General features: G+C 40.6%; 1 protein-coding gene and 1 pseudogene across 4 annotated transcripts; both read left to right on the top strand.

Moving 5' to 3' along the window:
- Positions 1 to 1100: 1100 nt before the first annotated feature.
- LOC121791966 (pentatricopeptide repeat-containing protein At4g20740-like) lies at positions 1101 to 6348 on the top strand. 4 transcript variants are annotated; one of them, XR_006048789.1, is made up of 3 exons: positions 1101 to 1993; positions 3046 to 5171; positions 5565 to 6348. XR_006048789.1 is itself a non-coding variant. In XM_042189776.1 (3 exons), the coding sequence occupies exons 2-3, from the start codon at positions 1567 to 1569 to the stop codon at positions 4782 to 4784; spliced, it is 2166 nt and encodes a 721-aa protein (XP_042045710.1). In that variant the 5' UTR covers positions 1101 to 1415; positions 1552 to 1566; the 3' UTR covers positions 4785 to 5371. The 4 variants fall into 4 exon arrangements, 3 of the variants coding, with proteins under 3 accessions (XP_042045710.1, XP_042045704.1, XP_042045699.1); XM_042189776.1 differs by lacking the exon at positions 5565 to 6348 and having other exon boundaries at positions 1101 to 1415; positions 1552 to 1993; positions 3046 to 5371; XM_042189770.1 differs by lacking the exon at positions 5565 to 6348 and having other exon boundaries at positions 1101 to 1415; positions 1549 to 1993; positions 3046 to 5371.
- Positions 6349 to 7208: 860 nt separating this feature from the next.
- Positions 7209 to 7855, top strand: LOC121776781 (annotated as a pseudogene).
- The last annotated feature ends 11336 nt before the right edge of the window (positions 7856 to 19191 follow it).

The raw sequence follows: 19191 nt of genomic DNA, 5'->3' as shown, positions 1-19191 counted from the left end.
TATGTAATCACAAAACGTGTATATTTTGCCATTTTTTGGACGAAAATGCCCAAATGGGCTGAAGGGCCGTTTAGACCTTTTACGTACTACACCTGCTCCTTATGCCTGCACATAGTCTGCATGTGCAGGGGATGTCTATTTTATTTAGTAATATTAAGTATGATCTTCTTCATTCTCACGATAATTTTGAAGATAATAAGTTAAATATAGTAGAAATATATAATATAATATTGTAAAGTTCGCGTATATAAATAAATAGTAGTAGTACTCATTTTGGGGAGTTCTACGTCATTATTGAAATTAATGCGTGACAATGTGATTTGTGAATATATGGTTACATTAGATTTTAATGAAAATGTAACCTTAAACGAATTAGGAAAAGTAAATTAACTTTAAATTGAGTGGCGTTCCTATCCGTTTTAAATAGAGTGGATAAAAATATTTATTAGTTGTATTGTGGAATGTGAATGTCTCCCATTTTCCACTTCCAATTATGCCACTTGACCTTATACCTGCCTCACTCTGCTTCATTGTCATGTTTATTTGATTACATTGCATAAAACAATGCAAGAAAGTTTCTAATTTAAAAAACTTTTTAGTATTTTGAAAAATCAAGATAAATACTCCTATAAGCTTATTATGAACTTTATTGTAAAAAAACTATTTCCTAATAATCTTTATACAAACTCAATTAACCTATTTAACTGATACATAGGAGTAATATTTTGCTAGTCTATACATAAGAAAAAGAAATTAACTAACAATCTTTTAGTATTAGCAAGTAAAAGGTTCTGCCTAAGAATAGGGGGACAAGAACCATGATTTGCTGTCACATCAATTACTTTCACAGGTCCCATCAACAGTGCATGCAGCAGTGGCGGCCATACAAAAGGGCGGTTTTGCCTTTCTAAGCCCTGAGGGTGTTATGGTCCGAAAAAATACGATTTGTGATTACATATTTTGTTAGATCCCTCTGGTGGGATTTTTAAAAGTTAGAGGCATCTGTTGTTACACAGCGAAAAATTAGGGCTTTTTGGTGCAATTCACTCAAAAAATAAATAAAAAACCCTAATTTTCATTGTTCAGCGAGACACCGCTGCTTCTCCAAAGCTGAGCAGTGAGCGCACTTCAAAAATCCACCCATTTCCTTTCACTATTTAGAGCTTCCCTTCCAAGAATCTCCTCTAACTTTGACACCAGAATTCCAGCTCGAACAACACCCACACATCTTAATTCGCATTGAAATAAGGTTCACGGATACGTTATTGCTGTCTGTTGAGACGGAGGACGATTGTTGGGAAATTTCAGCTCTTCTGATTACATTTTGAATCCGAAACTGGAGGAAATTATTAATTTTTACAGAGGGGCAAACCGCGGATTCTACGCAATCGTTCTCCAAAAACAAGTTTGATAAGGTGATACATTAGCATTATTCAATTGTTAATTTGGGTGTATGTAGCTGTGTACAAGAATTATTTTTTATAATTACATAGGTAGATAGCTATATATTGGTTGCAATAATTTTGCTAATGTATAGATTACCCTTAGAAGAAGCTATACCTTTGGATGAAGCCACCTGCTCCGCCGCCGCCGGTATCTAAACCCTACTTTTTCTACGGCCACCGCAAACCCTCCCAGAACCGCCCCACCGTCCGCGGCGGTTTATTCTCCAACCGCCAAACTCTGAACCCGAAGAAACTCGGCCGCCCCACCGAGGAGCCGTTCGACCTCCAGAAATGGGACCCGGACCATAAGGCAAACCAAATACCCCTCCATGTGAAAGACCCTTCTGAGAGATTCTTCATTTTAGCCAAGAACTTGTCCCCTATCGCTAGATACATTGTAGATGCCTTCAGAAACCATAAGTACTGGACCCCGGAGCTCGTGGCCGACCTTAATCGTCTGCGGCGTGTGACACCGAAGCTGGTCTCCGAGGTTCTCAAGTTTCCTGACGTTGATCCGAGGCTCTCATCCAAGTTCTTTAACTGGGCTGGTATATAACCTTTTCAGTTAAATTAGTTACCCTTTTTATGGCAATAAGGAAAATGTTTTGTGGCATTTTAATTCGATTTAGTATTGAATGTAATGATTGTGTGAAATTAATATAAGGTGATACACAAAATTGAAATTTCTCAAGTGATGAGTCTTTGTCTCTCCCACTTGGCTGAATGTGTTTATTGTTGAATGCATATAGTTTTGTCACTAGGCTTAGATGTGTTTTGCATCTGACTATACCATTTAACAAATTATTGCCAAGACATGATGTGTAAAATGCAGTATGTGAGATATTTACGGATTATTATCACACTATAAATGGATGACTGTTTGATATTCCACTATTATGACTCATTATAGTCAAAGTAGTTCATGAAGAGAATTTATGTTCACTTGAAATTCCTGTTTGCTGCTGTTTTGTTTCTAACCTCAGTGACAATTTCTGAAGCATATCATTGACATCTACGTAGATGTAAACTAAGTACAAAAATTATTCTCTCCCATGCGTTGGTGCATGTCTGTGTTCCCAGACTAACTTTTTGTGCTTTATTCTCGTCCTGTTCTCAGATTTTATTATCCGTAAATGAATCAAAGTTTATTCTTTACTTATTTGTTTTGTTTGGAGGAGGTAGGTAATTTTTTTTCTCTTGTTTTTTTATTAGTTTGGATGTTTACTCACTGAATAATATAAGTGAAAATGAGTATGAAATGACCAGTTATGTCATGATTCGTTGTGCATGACTGTAGAGGGAGGAGATATTGATTGATAATTGTCTAATTGCTGTGTTAAGGAGACTGAACATATCAACTTCTTTTATTTTGTTTCATCTTGCAAAATTGTGGTTTTTGGCCCATGGTAGTGTTTCTTTTTAGAATTTAATGTAATAACTGGACAGTAGTTTGCAAAAATTTAAATTTACTTTATTGGATATTTGAATGCATTTTGCCTTTCTTGAAGGGGGGTTTTCCGCAATTGAAAGTACGTCATGTTTTCTTTTCCTACATTTTATATTGTTCTGATATGCATTTGCTGATTCTTTGATGGATCAGGCAAGCAGAAAGGCTATCGGCATGATTTTGCCTGTTACAATGCTTTTGCTTACTTTCTGAATCGGGCAAATCACTTTCGGGCCGCTGATCAGGTGCCTGAATTGATGCATATGCAAGGGAAGCCACCTACTGAGAAACAATTTGAAATCTTGATTAGGATGCACGCTGATGCTAAAAGAGGTCTGCGGGTACACTATGTCTATGAGAAAATGAAGAAGTTTGGGGTAAAACCACGAGTATTTTTGTATAACAGAATTATGGATGCATTAGTTAAGACTAACCATGTAGATTTAGCCATGTCAGTTTATAATGACTTCAAGGCGGATGGTTTGGTGGAAGAAAATATGACTTATATGATTTTGTGTAAGGGCTTATGTAAAGCTGGGCAGATGGATGAAGTGTTTAGCCTTCTGGATAAGATGAGGAAGAATCTGTCCAAGCCAGATGTTTTTGCGTACACGGCTATGATAAAGGTGTTGATCTCAGAAGATAATTTGGATGGTTGTTTAATGGTGTGGGAAGAGATGCTAAAGGATCGTGTTGATCCTGATGTCATGGCTTATACTACTTTGGTCATGGCGCTTTGTAAAGGTAACCATGTTGATAAGGGTTACAAATTGTTTAAGGAGATGAAAGAGAGAAATTATTTGATAGACAGGGCAGTTTATGGAACTCTGATTGAAGCATATGTTGTAGATGAGAGGGTGGGTTTAGCTTGTGGATTGCTCAAAGATTTACTGGAATCGGGGTACAGGGCAGATTTGGCAATATATAACTCCCTTATAAAAGGGTTGTGTACAGCAAAGAAGGTTGACAGAGCTTATAAGCTTTTCCATATGACAGTTCGAGAAGATCTTCAACCAGATTTTGATACTGTTAATCCCATCTTAGTGTCTTATGCAGAGTCAAAAAGATTAAAAGTATTTTACGAGTTTCTTGAGCAAATGCAGAAACTGGGGCTTTTTTCCACTGAATATCTTGTCAAATTCTTTTCTGGCCTGGTAGAGAGGGTGGATGGTGTCGTGGTGGCTCTGGAAGTGTTTGAGTACTTGAAAATGCAAAAGTATATTACTTTTCCAGTTTACAATATACTTATGGAGGCCCTTTACAAGAGTGGTGAGGAAAAGAAGGCATTGGCACTCTTCAATGAACTTAATGAACTTGGCATGGTACTCGACTCATTGACTTACAGTATTGCAATTTTATGTTTTGTTGAAGTTGGAGACGTAAAAGAGGCTTGCGTTTGGTACAACAGGATGGTAGAAATATCATCTCTTCCTTCACTTGCTGCTTATTCGTCTCTTGTTAAAGGCCTTTCTAAAATGGGAGAGTTAGATGCTGCTATGTTGCTGATTCGTGACTGCTTGGCCAATGTGGAAAGTGGTCCATTGGAATTTAAGTACACTCTCACAATTATCCACGTTTGCAAGTCGAATGATGCCACAAAGGTAATTCAAGTTGTAAATGAAATGGTTGAACAAAGTTGTCCTCCAAATGCTATTACCTGTGCTGCTATTATTTATGGCATGTGCAAGCACGGAACAATGGAAGAGGCGAGGAAAGTCTTCTCAATCATGAAAGACTCCAAATATCTCAGTGAAGCTGATGTAATAGTCTATGATGAGATGCTTGGAGACCACATGAAGAAGACGACTGCAGGTTTACTGTTGTCCGGGATAAGATTCTTCGGCCTGGAGTCAAATTTGAAGGCAAAGGGCTGTTCGGTTCTCTCCAGTTGAACACATGAGCCAAACAATGATGATCCCTCTGAGCCAGGATTTTTCTCGGTGGATGATACAAAGACAAGAAGGTGGCTATGCTCGGCTTAAACGTTGTATATTGATTGGTGACCATCACCAGCTGTCAGGTGCCTCCTGTTGTGAGCTTTTCAGAAGTACAGCCATATGGATCAAAGTCGTTTCACAAGATTCTTTTCCATTTGGGAATTCCCTATAATGAGCTCAACGCCCAGGGAAGAGCTAGACCTAGTTTAGCTCGACTTTACAATTGGAGGTATAAAGCTCTTGGAGATCTTCCATGTGAGAGAGAATAAAATCTTTTGCCAGGAAAATGAGTGGTCAGCCGTAGATGTGTTCCATACGATTTTATTGGCCCACACCCACAAGGTTACCTATGTTCTTTCATACTATGCTTACAATTGCCAATATAGTTATGTACTGCAATCTGTTAGACACTAGAAAGTAAGATGTAAAGGCTCTTCATGTGCTGCTCTGTTTGCACACTCATGCCGTTTTTTATGAGTGGTAGGTAGTGTAGTAAATTATAGCTTACAAAATAACATAATTCAGAAAACTAGTTGTTTTATTTACACGCTTCAATATGGATGCTACATGTTCAAGTTTTACTACTAAATTTGACAGTACATCTTTTTTTTTGTTTCTGTCTATTGCACCTCCCACTAATACAGTGTTTTAGTCTTAATAGTGATGTACTCCTATTTTCTAATGAGATCCTGGTAAAAAGTGTTCTTATGTGCATTATTGTTCTCATCACTTCAGGTCTGGGTGTGCTGGCTGGGCCAGCTCATCTTGGTTACAGTTTCAGGCATAGACTTTGAGAAGAAACTGTCAAATTCTTGGAGCTCGCGTGCCTCTAACCTTATAAAACGCAGTAAAACAATAGGATTGGAGCATTTCATTTTTATGTAGGAACAGACGCTTGGTGATTATAGCATGCTAGTTTTAAAGAGGCTTACTGCAAGACAATTTCTCAGTAAAAGTTTAGTATTTCAAGGGATAGTGAACTGCATCCATGATACAAGCAAGATTGGAGCTGGGAAGATGCAGCTTGAGGAGCAAATGTATTGACGTGGAGCAGCTTCTGGAAGACGTGGTTGATCTGTGTCATCCCGCAGGCATGAGGAATGGCGTAGACGTGGTCCTGGATAGCTCCATCTCAAGATGTTTGGGCTAGAGGTGTGACAGAAGCAAGTTGAAGCAATGCTGACTCGTTATCAGCTTTAGTACTGCACTGTTTTTGTTACCTATACCTGTTCTTAATTCCATTTCATGTAATGTTATCTGGTAATTACATTTTGCGTGCGTCTTGGTCTCGTGACGGAAGATAGAACTCGTGAATTCGGAGAGTTGGAGATGAGTGACATTTCAGTGAGCATGAAGCTTGGTGAGACGTTGCTGTAGCCGAAGCACGATCCTCAAATCAGCATCCTCCAAAGCGTCACGATAGATTGTCAAAGTCTATTTAGCTTGTGAAATTAAGTTTACTTCTACAAGGAATATGTTTCGCTTACAGAAAATACAATACAGATACGTTTAATTTTTACCACATGAATGCTCGAAAAACACAACATAAATGAATAAGCTAAACACAATGTGACAAAAATATCTATTCTCATAATAAGAAATACTCCCTTCATTCCATGGTAGTTGAGTGATTTTGCCATTTTGGTACATTCAATAGTAGTTGAGTTATTTTTCTTTAAAAGAAACACTTCCACTATGGTGGAACAGAGGGAATATATAATAGCATCTCGAAACATGTTTTATAGTATATCGATTCTAACACCCGATTCCATCAAATCGCCTATTTTGAACCCTACTCAGCCATTAGAATTGTGGTTGAGCTCGTAGCTCCATTCTAATAATTTCATAAATTAATGTCAAAGTTGCGATGCTATGACACATGCCATTCATGTCACTCTCATTATCTTATAGTTAGTCTATTAAGTTGTTGAAATTGAAAACTAAAATATGGAAGACCACAAATGCACAAACTCAAAAACTTCCTCTAGTATTACTTTTGCAATGCATTTATATATAATCAATATGACATACGAGAGTGATGGCGAATGCTTCTTTGTCGTATCTCAATTGTTAAAGCTATTTTAGTGTACTCAATTAGTTAATTCACTACAATGGTACTTGTAAAAGCCCAATTTGGTCCTTAATATATTACAATTTATTGATTTTGTTCCAAAATATTATCTTTTGAATTATTCGGTCCCTCACAAATAAAAACGGATCACATTTGGTCCGAATTTGACGGAACCGTTAAAAGTTAACGGTCAACGAATCTTAATTCGATTTTGACCGCATCTCCGCCGTCTGGCTCGCCGGCACCGAATTCTAGGCCTCCTCCCAATTCTACGAATTCGGACGGTTGGACTTCCGCCCAATTCTACAATGGAGGAACCACATTGCCGGAAAATCAACTACCATCAAACCGGCGAACCATTCTTCCAATGCGCCCCCATCATCATTCCTTACCTCAATCCCACCGAGCTAGTCTCCATCTCCTCAACCTGCAAAACCTTGCACCACCTCTCCACCAACGTAACTTCCCGCAGAACCTCCGACGCTTCCAGAGGTTTTGAGAAGCTTCCCATCCCTTTCCATAACCCCATCCCCGGCGACCCCCACACCTACTCCTACTTTCTCTACACTCCATCTCAGACCCTCCGCACTACCACCCACTTCCGCCAGCCATGGGGCTCCGACCACGATGCCCCACCCGATCCCCCCTCTCCTTTTCTATTCCGCGTCGACGGCGCCACCGGTTGCGACTGCACAAAAGGATGCGGCGGCGATGATTTTTGCCCTTGCTTGAATCTAGAATGCGGACCGAGTTGCAAGTGTGACTCTTTGTGCGGCAGCAGGGCGACTCAGTGCGGGGTGAATTTGAGGTTGAAGATTGTAAAACACAAGAAAAGGGCTGGGGCCTCTATGTTGCGGAGCTGATCACCGCCGGAAGATTTATCTGTGAATACGCCGGTAAACAATCATTTCCCCCAAATCTTTCTGTTCACCAATCACCAATTAGGGTTTATTGAAAATTTATTGACTCCACCATTTTAGTTATGAATTGTTGGTTTTATGCAATAGCTATAGAATGATCTGGAATTGATTGTTGTGAAGGTGAGGAGGGAGGAGGAGCGGGTAATGTCTTTGCGGAAGGTCCAGGAGTGTCACGACCGCCCTCACTAAGGATAGTAAAGACGGGGAAATCGTGACTAGGGAAGGGACGAAGGAGCAGGGAAGAAAAATGGGAAAGCAATGAAAGACAACATCTTAAACAAAGCTTCAAAAGAAGAATTTTAATCGATTAAACAATTAAGGAGCAGGTTAATATCTCGAGGTAAATAATGTTAAAAAGTAGTGTGGGGCAAAACGAAAGACTTTAACAAGAACGATTCGAAACACGGCAGCGAAAAAACAAGTATCAGAGGAGAGTCATAGGATGACGCCCATGTTTGAAGACACGACGCATCCGGGAATTCCTAAAGCTCACTCAACATCCGCCGCAACATCACCCCTCAACCTGCACATAAATAAAAAGGATATGCAGGGCTGAGTACTTGTTGTACTCAATGGGCTCATGCCGAAAACATTTTTATAACAATTATGTCATCCATGCCGGTGAACTCGAGTTTTTACGCTTACTTAAGAAATATCACGAGTATCACAAAAACACTTTTCACAGACCGGCCGGTCAAAACAATCTCCCCACTTTCTCATCAATCAATCAATCACATCCTCTTACCATAGTGCGACGAAAGTGTGGCCACACTATTCGCCCACGAGACCGGCCGACCAGCAAGGACGGCTCACGATCCCCTCTGTGTACACAGCCTGATAGGGTTTGCGGCCCTACTCAGACCCGAATTCGTTTATCATAGCCCTATAGCCTAATGGAGTGAACTCACAAACTAGGCATCAAGCACAATCTCAACATAGCCCTATAGCCTAACGGAGCAAGCTCAAACGAACTAGGCATCAGGCAAAAATCTCAACATCAAAACAATCACGGCATGACATAACACTTTAAACCACCCTTATAACACCACATCATATTTTCGGAAAAATAAAGAGGTTTGAAAAGAAAGCCCACCTCGTCCGCTTAACAATTCACAATCCAACTTATGGCAACTCTCGTTCCTCGAGTTCACGAATACACAATCACCCTTGTCAACGACAACACAAGTCAGCCTTCCACAAAAACATATTACCATGCATGTCCTATCGTTTCTTTCACCGTTCTCTCAAAATTACCCAACCCAACGTTCGTCACAAAGATGGAAAAACACACCATAATATATTTCAACGTATCTCACGTGATCAAATCATTAAACACGTTCCTTGGACATACATGCATCATATAATACTTTTAAACTTGAAAATAAGTGTCATTTTATCAAGGCATAAAACTGGCAGAACTGCGCGACCGTGTTGTAAAAATCACTAAAAGTTCACCCGACCTCATATGAAGCTAAATTTTGGTCACAACACAGAATACACATTCAAGTTCATCCTGAAAAATTTCACACTAAAATCACGTCGTTTAGTCAGTCAAATCAAATATTAAACTCTCTGGTCGGAACATAAAATTTCTAACAGCACTGCGCAGTTCATTTGAAAACTTTACCATAAATTCATCCAATGCCTAAAAAGGCTGAAAATTTTACACGACTTAGAAGTCACTTCAAATTTTCATATAGTTCAAGAATCACATCAATCGGAGGTCATTTGGTCAGTCAAAAAGAAAACGAAACATTCTTGGCGAGAACACAGGTTTCTGGCAGATTTGCGTAGTCAACTTCAAAAAATTATTAAAAATTCCTTTTTTCGATAAAAAGGGCTGAAATTCACACGAGACACGGAAAACACCTTGAAGTTTACGCAGTAAAAATTTCATATCAAAATTCGTTCGTTTGATGAGTCAATTACAGATCAGAAGCTGCTGGTCGTGCACCACAGATTTCAGGTTCATAGTTTCGAAAATAGGGTTTTCATCTTCCATCAAACAAACCCCAACTTTTCATGCTGGAAAACACATAATCATGCTTAAAAGGTTCTCATAATCATGTTTGCCCATAAACTCACATCATTCACCAAAGATTCAAATCAAACTTCACAAAATTGCATTCAAAACGCATACATAAATGCAAACACAAATTCCCCACCGATTAAATCCTTAGATTTGAAATCCCTACACTCACTAGATGCATGAGGGAGTCGAAAGAATGTTTGGATGGAGAGGAATGAAGAATAGAGGTTTGATTGTACCTTTCTTGAACGAAACAATCGGTAGAAACGAATATAACTCTTGATTCTTCAACAAACTCTTGGCGAATCGAAAGGATCTTGAGTAGAGTAGAAAAACAAGTGTGGGAGAAGATGGAGCAAGGGGAGGGGCGTGTGATTTGAGAGGGAGGCGTGTGAGATGGGTTTAGGGTTAGGTTTTTGATTTTATTTATAGAGTTAGGAAATAATATATCCCACAATTAATTGAAAATTTGGGAGAATAAATCAAATAAAGATTTGAGAGATTTGGGGGGGGGGGGGGGGAGAGGGAGGCGTGAATTATGGGGAGAAATAAGGGGAGGATTTTTGAAAATCATAGCTATTTAATTAGCTTATGATTTAATTTGGTATTTCACGGAGTAGAATAAAATAATACGGAGTAGAGAAATTTGTAAAATCCTCCAAAAATAATGAGAAGTAGGCGTGTGGTTTAAGGTTCCTCCCACCAGAAAAATTTCCAAATCTTTAATAGAATAAAGTAAGGAAAGATTGGCTAGAATATTCCAATTCATTCATGGAAAGAAATAAGTAAGAAATCAGTTATAGAATACTTAATTTCTCCTCTCCCAAAAATAGGAGATTTCGAAAATCATGGAAAAATAAATAAGAATATTTTGGTTTTGGATTTAATTTGGATAAATATCCCAAAATAATTAAATAAATCCAAGAAAGAAGATATTACTTCCAATAAATAGAAATGTCGAAAAGAATTTGAATAAGGTACCTGGCACAAATATGCATGATCCTATTTAATTAAATCCCGTCCATTGGAAAATATATCATATTATTCCACATAACTCTCAACCATTAATTTCACATCGTTAACACAACCTCATAGAAATCAATTTCCAAAAATGCATTTCCAAATCAACATCCACATTAATAAAATGAAAATAAGCCATCAAATAAAAAATGTCAAAAATTTTCCGGGGTGCTACATCCTTCCCCTCTTAACAGAAATTTCGTCCCGAAATTTTAGTCGTCTTCCATAAACTATTCGGGGTACTTCTCTTTCATCCCATCAGTCCTTGTCGGTTTGCTGTTCCTGCCCTTCATTTCCTTTCAGCGCGTACGCTCTCGCTTGCTGTGGGTCCACCTGTCGAATGGGTTGTGGTTGTTGCTGTTGTTCCCCATGTCCCTGCCTATTCCACATTCCTCCTTTGTTGTTATTCGGGCACTCTCGAGACATATGTCCATTTCCACCACAAGTGAAGCATCGGATGCCTCCAGCTCTACACTCGCCACAGTGGTACTTGGAGCACCGGTTGCAGTGGGGTGCCTTCTGTTGATTCCCTCTCGGCTGTGGCATGGCTTGCCGGTCATAGTCTTGCGTCTGGCGGAAAGTAGAACGATGTCGCTTGTTGTCATAAGGAGCTCGGTTGTCTTCCCACTTCCTCTTGTCTCGATAGTTCGGTTGAGGTGTTGGTGGTGTAGGATTCGCCGTCGTCTGGTCCTTTGGTAGTGCTTCTTCCACATCTAAAGCGCAACTCAAAATTTCAGAGTACGAGATTCCTCTGCGGCTGGCCACGGCTACCCTTATCTCGTGTCTAAGGCCAGAACGGAATTTTGCGGCCATCTTCTCATCGGTGTCCACTAACTCTGGCGCATATCGGGTCATTTCACAAAGAGCACCGTCGTACTCCGTCACCGTCATGTTTCTCTGTTTCAGGGTGTGGAACTCCACTATCTTCGCCCGTCTATAGCTCATGGGAATGTACTTGTCGTACACCTCTTCCTTGAATTCTTCCCATGTGAGCGCCTCGTGGCGGGCAGGGTTCATAGTTCGTCATTTAGTTTCCCACCAAAAATCGGCAGGTCCAGTCAGTTGATACGTCACTCAAGCTAGACGTTCCCTATCGGTGCATCCCATGAAGTCAAATATACGCTCGAGGTCGCGTATCCAAGCCTCTGCCTTCGGGGGCTCTCCCAGTCCGTCAAACTTTGGAGGGTTTTCCTTTCGGAAGGCCTTAATGTATTCTCTCTCTTGAGGTTGAGGTGGGGGTGGTGGTGGAGGAGGGGGTTGATTCCCGACACTTCCATTTGATTGTTCCTCCATGTCGTTCTCCACTTGTTGGCCACGTCTGCGTCTTGGTGGCATTCTGGTCCAAAAGACAAGTTAGCATCGTTGTTAGTATTCGTTGTTTATCAAAATCGTAACTTCCTTGCATTCGTCGCACTCTGACGTTATATTGGGCGCCCTTATACGCGGGTTGTTTTATCCGTGCCATTTACGCGAAGATGAAGGTTTTCCAACATATATTCTATCTCGTTATTTGTGATAAATCTAGGGTTCGTCACGCATCACCAAATTTGAGGCCGCCCTAAGGCTTCCTATGTTCACATGCTTACGTCGTAGTACTTTCACACATAACACATACTTAAGTCATCGTACCAATCTTGCTCATGTCTCACATAATCATACCATAACAATATTATATTCGCACGCACAACACGTGCTTAGATCATCTTGCCAATCATGTTCATATTCCACATAATCACACTATCACAATATCATTTTCACACATATAACACGGGTTTAGATTATCATGCCAATCATGCTCATGTCCCCCATAATCATATCACTACATTATCATCTTCACACATAACGTTTATTCACATGCGTACACTTGCCAAAACATCATAACATCATCAATTTCATACATCAATCTCACATTCTTTCAACAACTTAAACATACCTCACTTTCTTTGGTTGAGCGTGATGCTTTGGATGTTGAGCCTTCGTGACACTTCTAGTCTAGGGGTACTGATCTAGACTTAGACTGAAAGAAGACTCTTTGACCAGAGCGAAAGAACGAAGCTCTGATACCACTCTGTCACGACCGCCCTCACTAAGGATAGTAAAGACGGGGAAATCGTGACTAGGGAAGGGACGAAGGAGCAGGGAAGAAAAAGGGGAAAGCAATGAAAGACAACATCTTAAACAAAGCTTCAAAAGAAGAGTTTTAATCGATTAAACAATTAAGGAGCGGGTTAATATATCAAGGTAAATAATGTTAAAAAGTAGTGTGGGGCAAAACGAAAGACTTTAACAAGAACGATTCGAAACACGGCAGCGGAAAAACAAGTATCAGAGGAGAGTCATAGGATGACGCCCATGTTTGAAGACACGACGCATCCGGGAATTCCTAAAGCTCACTCAACATCCGCCGCAACATCACCCCTCAACCTGCACATAAATAAAAAGGATATGCAGGGCTGAGTACTTGTTGTACTCAATGGGCTCATGCCGAAAACATTTTTATAACAATTATGTCATCCATGCCGGTGAACTCGAGTTTTTACGCTTATTTAAGAAATATCACGAGTATCACAAAAACACTTTTCACAGACCGGCCGGTCAAAACAATCTCCCCACTTTCTCATCAATCAATCAATCACATCCTCTTACCATAGTGCGACGAAAGTGTGGCCACACTATTCGCCCACGAGACCGGCCGACCAGCAAGGACGGCTCACGATCCCCTCTGTGTACACAGCCTGATAGGGTTTGCGGCCCTACTCAGACCCGAATTCGTTTATCATAGCCCTATAGCCTAATGGAGCGAACTCACAAACTAGGCCTCAAGCACAATCTCAACATAGCCCTATAGCCTAACGGAGCAAGCTCAAACGAACTAGGCATCAGGCAAAAATCTCAACATCAAAACAATCACGGCATGACATAACACTTTAAACCACCCTTATAACACCACATCATATTTTCGGAAAAATAAAGAGGTTTGAAAAGAAAGCCCACCTCGTCCGCTTAACAATTCACAATCCAACTTATGGTAACTCTCGTTCCTCGAGTTCACGAATACACAATCACCCTTGTCAACGACAACACAAGTCAGCCTTCCACAAAAACATATTACCATGCATGTCCTATCGTTTCTTTCACCGTTCTCTCAAAATTACCCAACCCAACGTTCGTCACAAAGATGGAAAAACACACCATAATATATTTCAACGTATCTCACGTGATCAAATCATTAAACACGTTCCTTGGACATACATGCATCATATAATACTTTTAAACTTGAAAATAAGTGTCATTTTATCAAGGCATAAAACTGGCAGAACTGCGCGACCGTGTTGTAAAAATCACTAAAAATTCACCCGACCTCATATGAAGCTAAATTTTGGTCACAACACAGAATACACATTCAAGTTCATCCTGACAAATTTCTCACTGAAATCACGTCGTTTAGTCAGTCAAATCAATAATTAAACTCTCTGGTCGGAACATAAAATTTCTAACAGCACTGCGCAGTTCATTTGAAAACTTTACCATAAATTCATCCAATGCCTAAAAAGGCTGAAAATTTTACAAGACTTAGAAGACACTTCAAATTTTCATATAGTTCAAGAATCACATCAATCGGAGGTCATTTGGTCAGTCAAAAAGAAAACGAAACATTCTTGGCGAGAACACAGGTTTCTGGCAAATTTGCGCAGTCAACTTCAAAAAATTATTAAAAATTCCTTTTTTCGATAAAAAGGGCTGAAATTCACACGAGACATGGAAAACACCTTGAAGTTTACGCAGTAAAAATTTCATATCAAAATTCGTTCGTTTGATGAGTCAATTACAGATCAGAAGCTGCTGGTCATGCACCACAGATTTCAGGTTCATAGTTTCGAAAATAGGGTTTTCATCTTCCATCAAACAAACCCCAACTTTTCATGCTGGAAAACACAAAATCATGCTTAAAAGGTTCTCATAATCATGTTTGCCCATAAACTCACATCATGCACCAAAGATTCAAATCAAACTTCACAAAATTGCATTCAAAACGCATACATAAATGCAAACACAAATTTCCCACCGATTAAATCCTTAGATTTGAAATCCCTACACTCACTAGATGCATGAGGGAGTCGAAAGAATGTTTGGATGGAGAGGAATGAAGAATAGAGGTTTGATTGTACCTTTCTTGAACGAAACAATCGGTAGAAACGAATATAACTCTTGATTCTTCAACAAACTCTTGGCGAATCGAAAGGATCTTGAGTAGAGTAGAAAAACAAGTGTGGGAGAAGATGGAGCAAGGGGAGGGGCGTGTGATTTGAGAGGGAGGCGTGTGAGATGGGTTTAGGGTTAGGTTTTTGGTTTTATTTATAGAGTTAGGAAATAATATATCCCACAATTAATTGAAAATTTGGGAGAATAAATCAAATAAAGATTTGAGAGATTTGCGGGGGGGGGGGAGAGGGAGGCGTGAATTATGGGGAGAAATAAGGGGAGGATTTTTGAAAATCATAGCTATTTAATTAGCTTATGATTTAATTTGGTATTTTACGGAGTAGAATAAAATAATACGGAGTAGAGAAATTTGTAAAATCCTCCAAAAATAATGAGAAGTAGGCGTGTGGTTTAAGGTTCCTCCCACCAGAAAAATTTCCAAATCTTTAATAGAATAAAGTAAGGAAAGATTGGCTAGAATATTCCAATTCATTCATGGAAAGAAATAAGTAAGAAATCAGTTATAGAATACTTAATTTCTCCTCTCCCAAAAATAGGAGATTTCGAAAATCATGGAAAAATAAATAAGAATATTTTGGTTTTGGATTTAATTTGGATAAATATCCCAAAATAATTAAATAAATCCAAGAAAGAAGATATTACTTCCAATAAATAGAAATGCCGAAAAGAATTTGAATAAGGTAACTGGCACAAATATGCATGATCCTATTTAATTAAATCCCGTCCATTGGAAAATATATCATATTATTCCACATAACTCTCAACCATTAATTTCACATCGTTAACACAACCTCATAGAAATCAATTTCCAAAAATGCATTTCCAAATCAACATCCACATTAATAAAATGAAAATAAGCCATCAAATAAAAAAAGTCAAAAATTTTCCGGGGTGCTACAAGGAGATTCCGTGAGGGGTGGACTCGGGGGTGCTGGTGCGGAGGAGCTCGGTGTCGGTGAGCCAGACGGCGGAGATGCAGTCAAAATCGAATTAAGATTCGTTGACCGTTAACTTTTAACGGTTCCGTCAAATTCGGACCAAATGTGACCCGTTTTTATTTGTGAGGGACCGAATAATTCAAAAGATAATGTTTTGGACCAAAATCAATAAATCGCAATATGTTAAGGACCAAATTGAGCCTTTACTCTACTTTATAATTCATTAATATAGTTAGAGATACAAATCGTTACTGGTCATCATTTAACATCAATCAAAACTGAAAAGATTGTTTCTTGTAGGTGATCCTTACCGCTTATCTATATCCCATCTTATTTTCTGAACGATTTATTTCCACTTCCAACTGTTTGACTACGAATATACTCACTCCCACTCCGTCTATTATTAGGGGTCTCATTTTTTGAAGGCATGAGTTTTAAGAAATATTAAGAAAAGTGAATAGAAAAAAGTTAGTGGAATATGAGTCTCACTTGCATATACTTCCTCCGTCTCATAAAATATGTGCACTTTCTATTTTTGTCAGTCCCACAAAAATATGTGCATTCCATTTTTTGAGAGTTATCTCAATTTTTACCCATATATATCAACTTATTTACAACTTATATCACCATTATAACACTATTAATAATGTGGGTCCCACAATTCACTAACACTACTTCAACTACCCTTTTTTTTTCAAACACCATCATGGTGGGGGGTTAAGGCAGACCCTCAACCGGTCTATATCAAAAATCACGAAAGAAACATACATCAACCAAGTCCAAAAGTGACTCGGTCCGCACAGGAGATACATATCACGAGAGCTAACAAAGCTACAATGGTATCCCTACAGACCGGGTACTAACCATCTAACAAACGAGAAAACTAACATAATAAGCAAATAAATACAAGGATGATGACCAAGGGTTGGCCAACTCCAAAGGAAAAAATAAAAACCATAAATCAAAACACGAGCCAAGTGTAGTAGTCATCCATCTCGATATCTGAATCTGAAGTTCGAATAGCCCAGCTGGTCCATCCTCACGAGCGACTTCAAATATCGAGGCGCTGAATCCGCATAAAAGAAAGTGATGGCAGGGGTCTGTACCCTCCTACCTTCCAGAAAATCAGCTGGTCGGTTGCCCTCTCTAAAGATGTGAGAGAACATAACCTGCAACTGTGAGAGCAAAGTGCGAATGCGAGCCATGTGATGTCTCACATCCGCTGCTCCTCCGCGTCCTGAAGTGAACACCGCGACCACTGCTGCTGCATCCATCTCGACCCAAACCTGCGAAGAGAACTGCATAGCCAATGTCAACCCGTGAAGAAGAGCTAAGAGCTCCGCCTCGAAGGCCGACCCAGCTACGAGTGGCGTGCAAAAGGCCCCCAGGAGAGAACCGTCTAAACCACGAACCACTCCCCCACCGCCAGCTTGTCCTGTCGAGGTGAAAAAGGCCCCATCGGTGTTCAACTTCACCCAAGGATCTTCGGGTGGATGCCAAAGCACACTCAGGGACCTTAGAACTCGCCGGCGAGGAGGAACCGAATGCATGAAGTCGACAGTCGGAGTGCAACCGCGCCAGTGAAGGGGTAGGAGCACACCCGCCGCCACCAAGATCCGCAGATGCCAAATAACCTGCCAAATAACATGGGAAGAACGAAAAGAAATGCCGCGGTGCTTGCAGCAATTCCTCTCCGTCCAATTGAACCAACATACAAGGCAAGGGATAATGAAACTGATGTGCAAGGTGGGAGCCCTGTGGGAGGACCTCCACCAAAATCCTAGTCTAAGTGCAATGTCAGTGCACGTGTGAATGTGTGTGCTAATGTATGGGAACCAGCCATCGAAGAAATCCCAAACCGATCTCGCCAGAGGACTCGACACAAACAAATGCTGGAAAGACTCGACTGAAAAAGAAGAGACACAACACAAACACTAGGATGCGAGAGAGATACCACGGGTCTGAACATAACACTCAACGGGGACCCTCTGGAGGAGGAGGAGCCAGATGAATACAGAGATAGTTGGGGTCAGCCCAGCATTCCAAACCATGCGAAGTCTAAAATGTCTAGGGGACCGTGTCCGGATGAGCTCCCAAGCTGAGGCCGTCGAGAACTCGCCATCGCCAGTCAGGCTCCATCGCATCACATCCCGCCTGCCCACCTCAATCGGAACAGCCCTGATAAGATCCAACAGATACAAAGGCACACCATACAAAGCCAAATAATCATGCAGTTTTTCAAAATGCCAAGTATGATCATGCCAGAACGTAGAGACCTCAGCGGCAGGAAGATCAGTCCCGAGCGGACAATTGGTCCTAAGGGGGCGATCCCCGACCCACACGTCATCCCAGAAACTAATCCGCCCTTCGCCTAGGGACCATCTAATGAAACCATGCACCTCACCCCTAATACGAGTAAGGCGACGCCATATAGAACTATCATGCGGGGAATAACGAGAAATAAAAGCACGACCAGCATGGAAACAGTACTTGCGCATAGTGAACTGCGCCCACAAAGAATCCTGTGCGAGAAATCTCCACCAGAGCTTGATGCTGAAAGCTTTGACGAGCTCACGAAAATGACGGATGCCGATGACTCCCTCATCCAACGGCAAGCAAATCTTCTTCTTCCAGTGAATCTTCCTCTGCTCCCCAACCGTGCCCCAAAAAAACCTGGCCAAAATCTGCTCCAAATCCTTCATCCAATACTCATACGGCTTCAGGACCTGGAAGATGTGAAGAGGGATAGTGACAAGGGTGCTCTTGATCAGAGCAAGACGACCTCCAAGAGAAAGATGTCTATGTGACCAACTGTGAATCCGGTCCACCATCTTCTGACGGATATCTAACAGGTACTCGGCCTTCAGCCTCCCCTTATAGATAGGCACTCCAAGGTAGGTAAAAGGGAGAAATCCCTGCTGGAAACCACTCACCCGTGTCACCTCAGCCGCCCAAGAGTCAGACTTCTCAAAGAGATAGAAGTGACTCTTTCCCTTGTTCACCATCTGACCCGAGACGACGGAATAGTGCTCCAGACACTGCACCAGCCTCTCCAAAGACTGTCTGTGCGCCCTGACGAAAATGACAATGTCATCGGCATAAGACAGATGGGATATGACCAGAGCGCGCCTAGCACATCTATAGGCCATGTCAGGATGTG

The sequence above is a fragment of the Salvia splendens genome, chromosome 2, assembly GCF_004379255.2.
Source record: "Salvia splendens isolate huo1 chromosome 2, SspV2, whole genome shotgun sequence".
In the NCBI taxonomy this organism is placed as follows: Eukaryota; Viridiplantae; Streptophyta; class Magnoliopsida; order Lamiales; family Lamiaceae; genus Salvia; species Salvia splendens.
The sequence above is the reverse complement of the archived record's forward strand: the minus strand, read 5'-3'. Positions and strand labels throughout refer to the sequence as shown.

Excerpts from the sequence above, each read along its gene's own strand:
- LOC121791966 (XM_042189776.1), top strand. The coding sequence starts at position 1,567 with ATGAAGCCACCTGCTCCGCCGCCGCCGGTATCTAAACCCTACTTTTTC. Across the intron at positions 1,994-3,045 it reads CAAGTTCTTTAACTGGGCTG|GCAAGCAGAAAGGCTATCGG; the intron begins GTATATAACCTT and ends TTGATGGATCAG.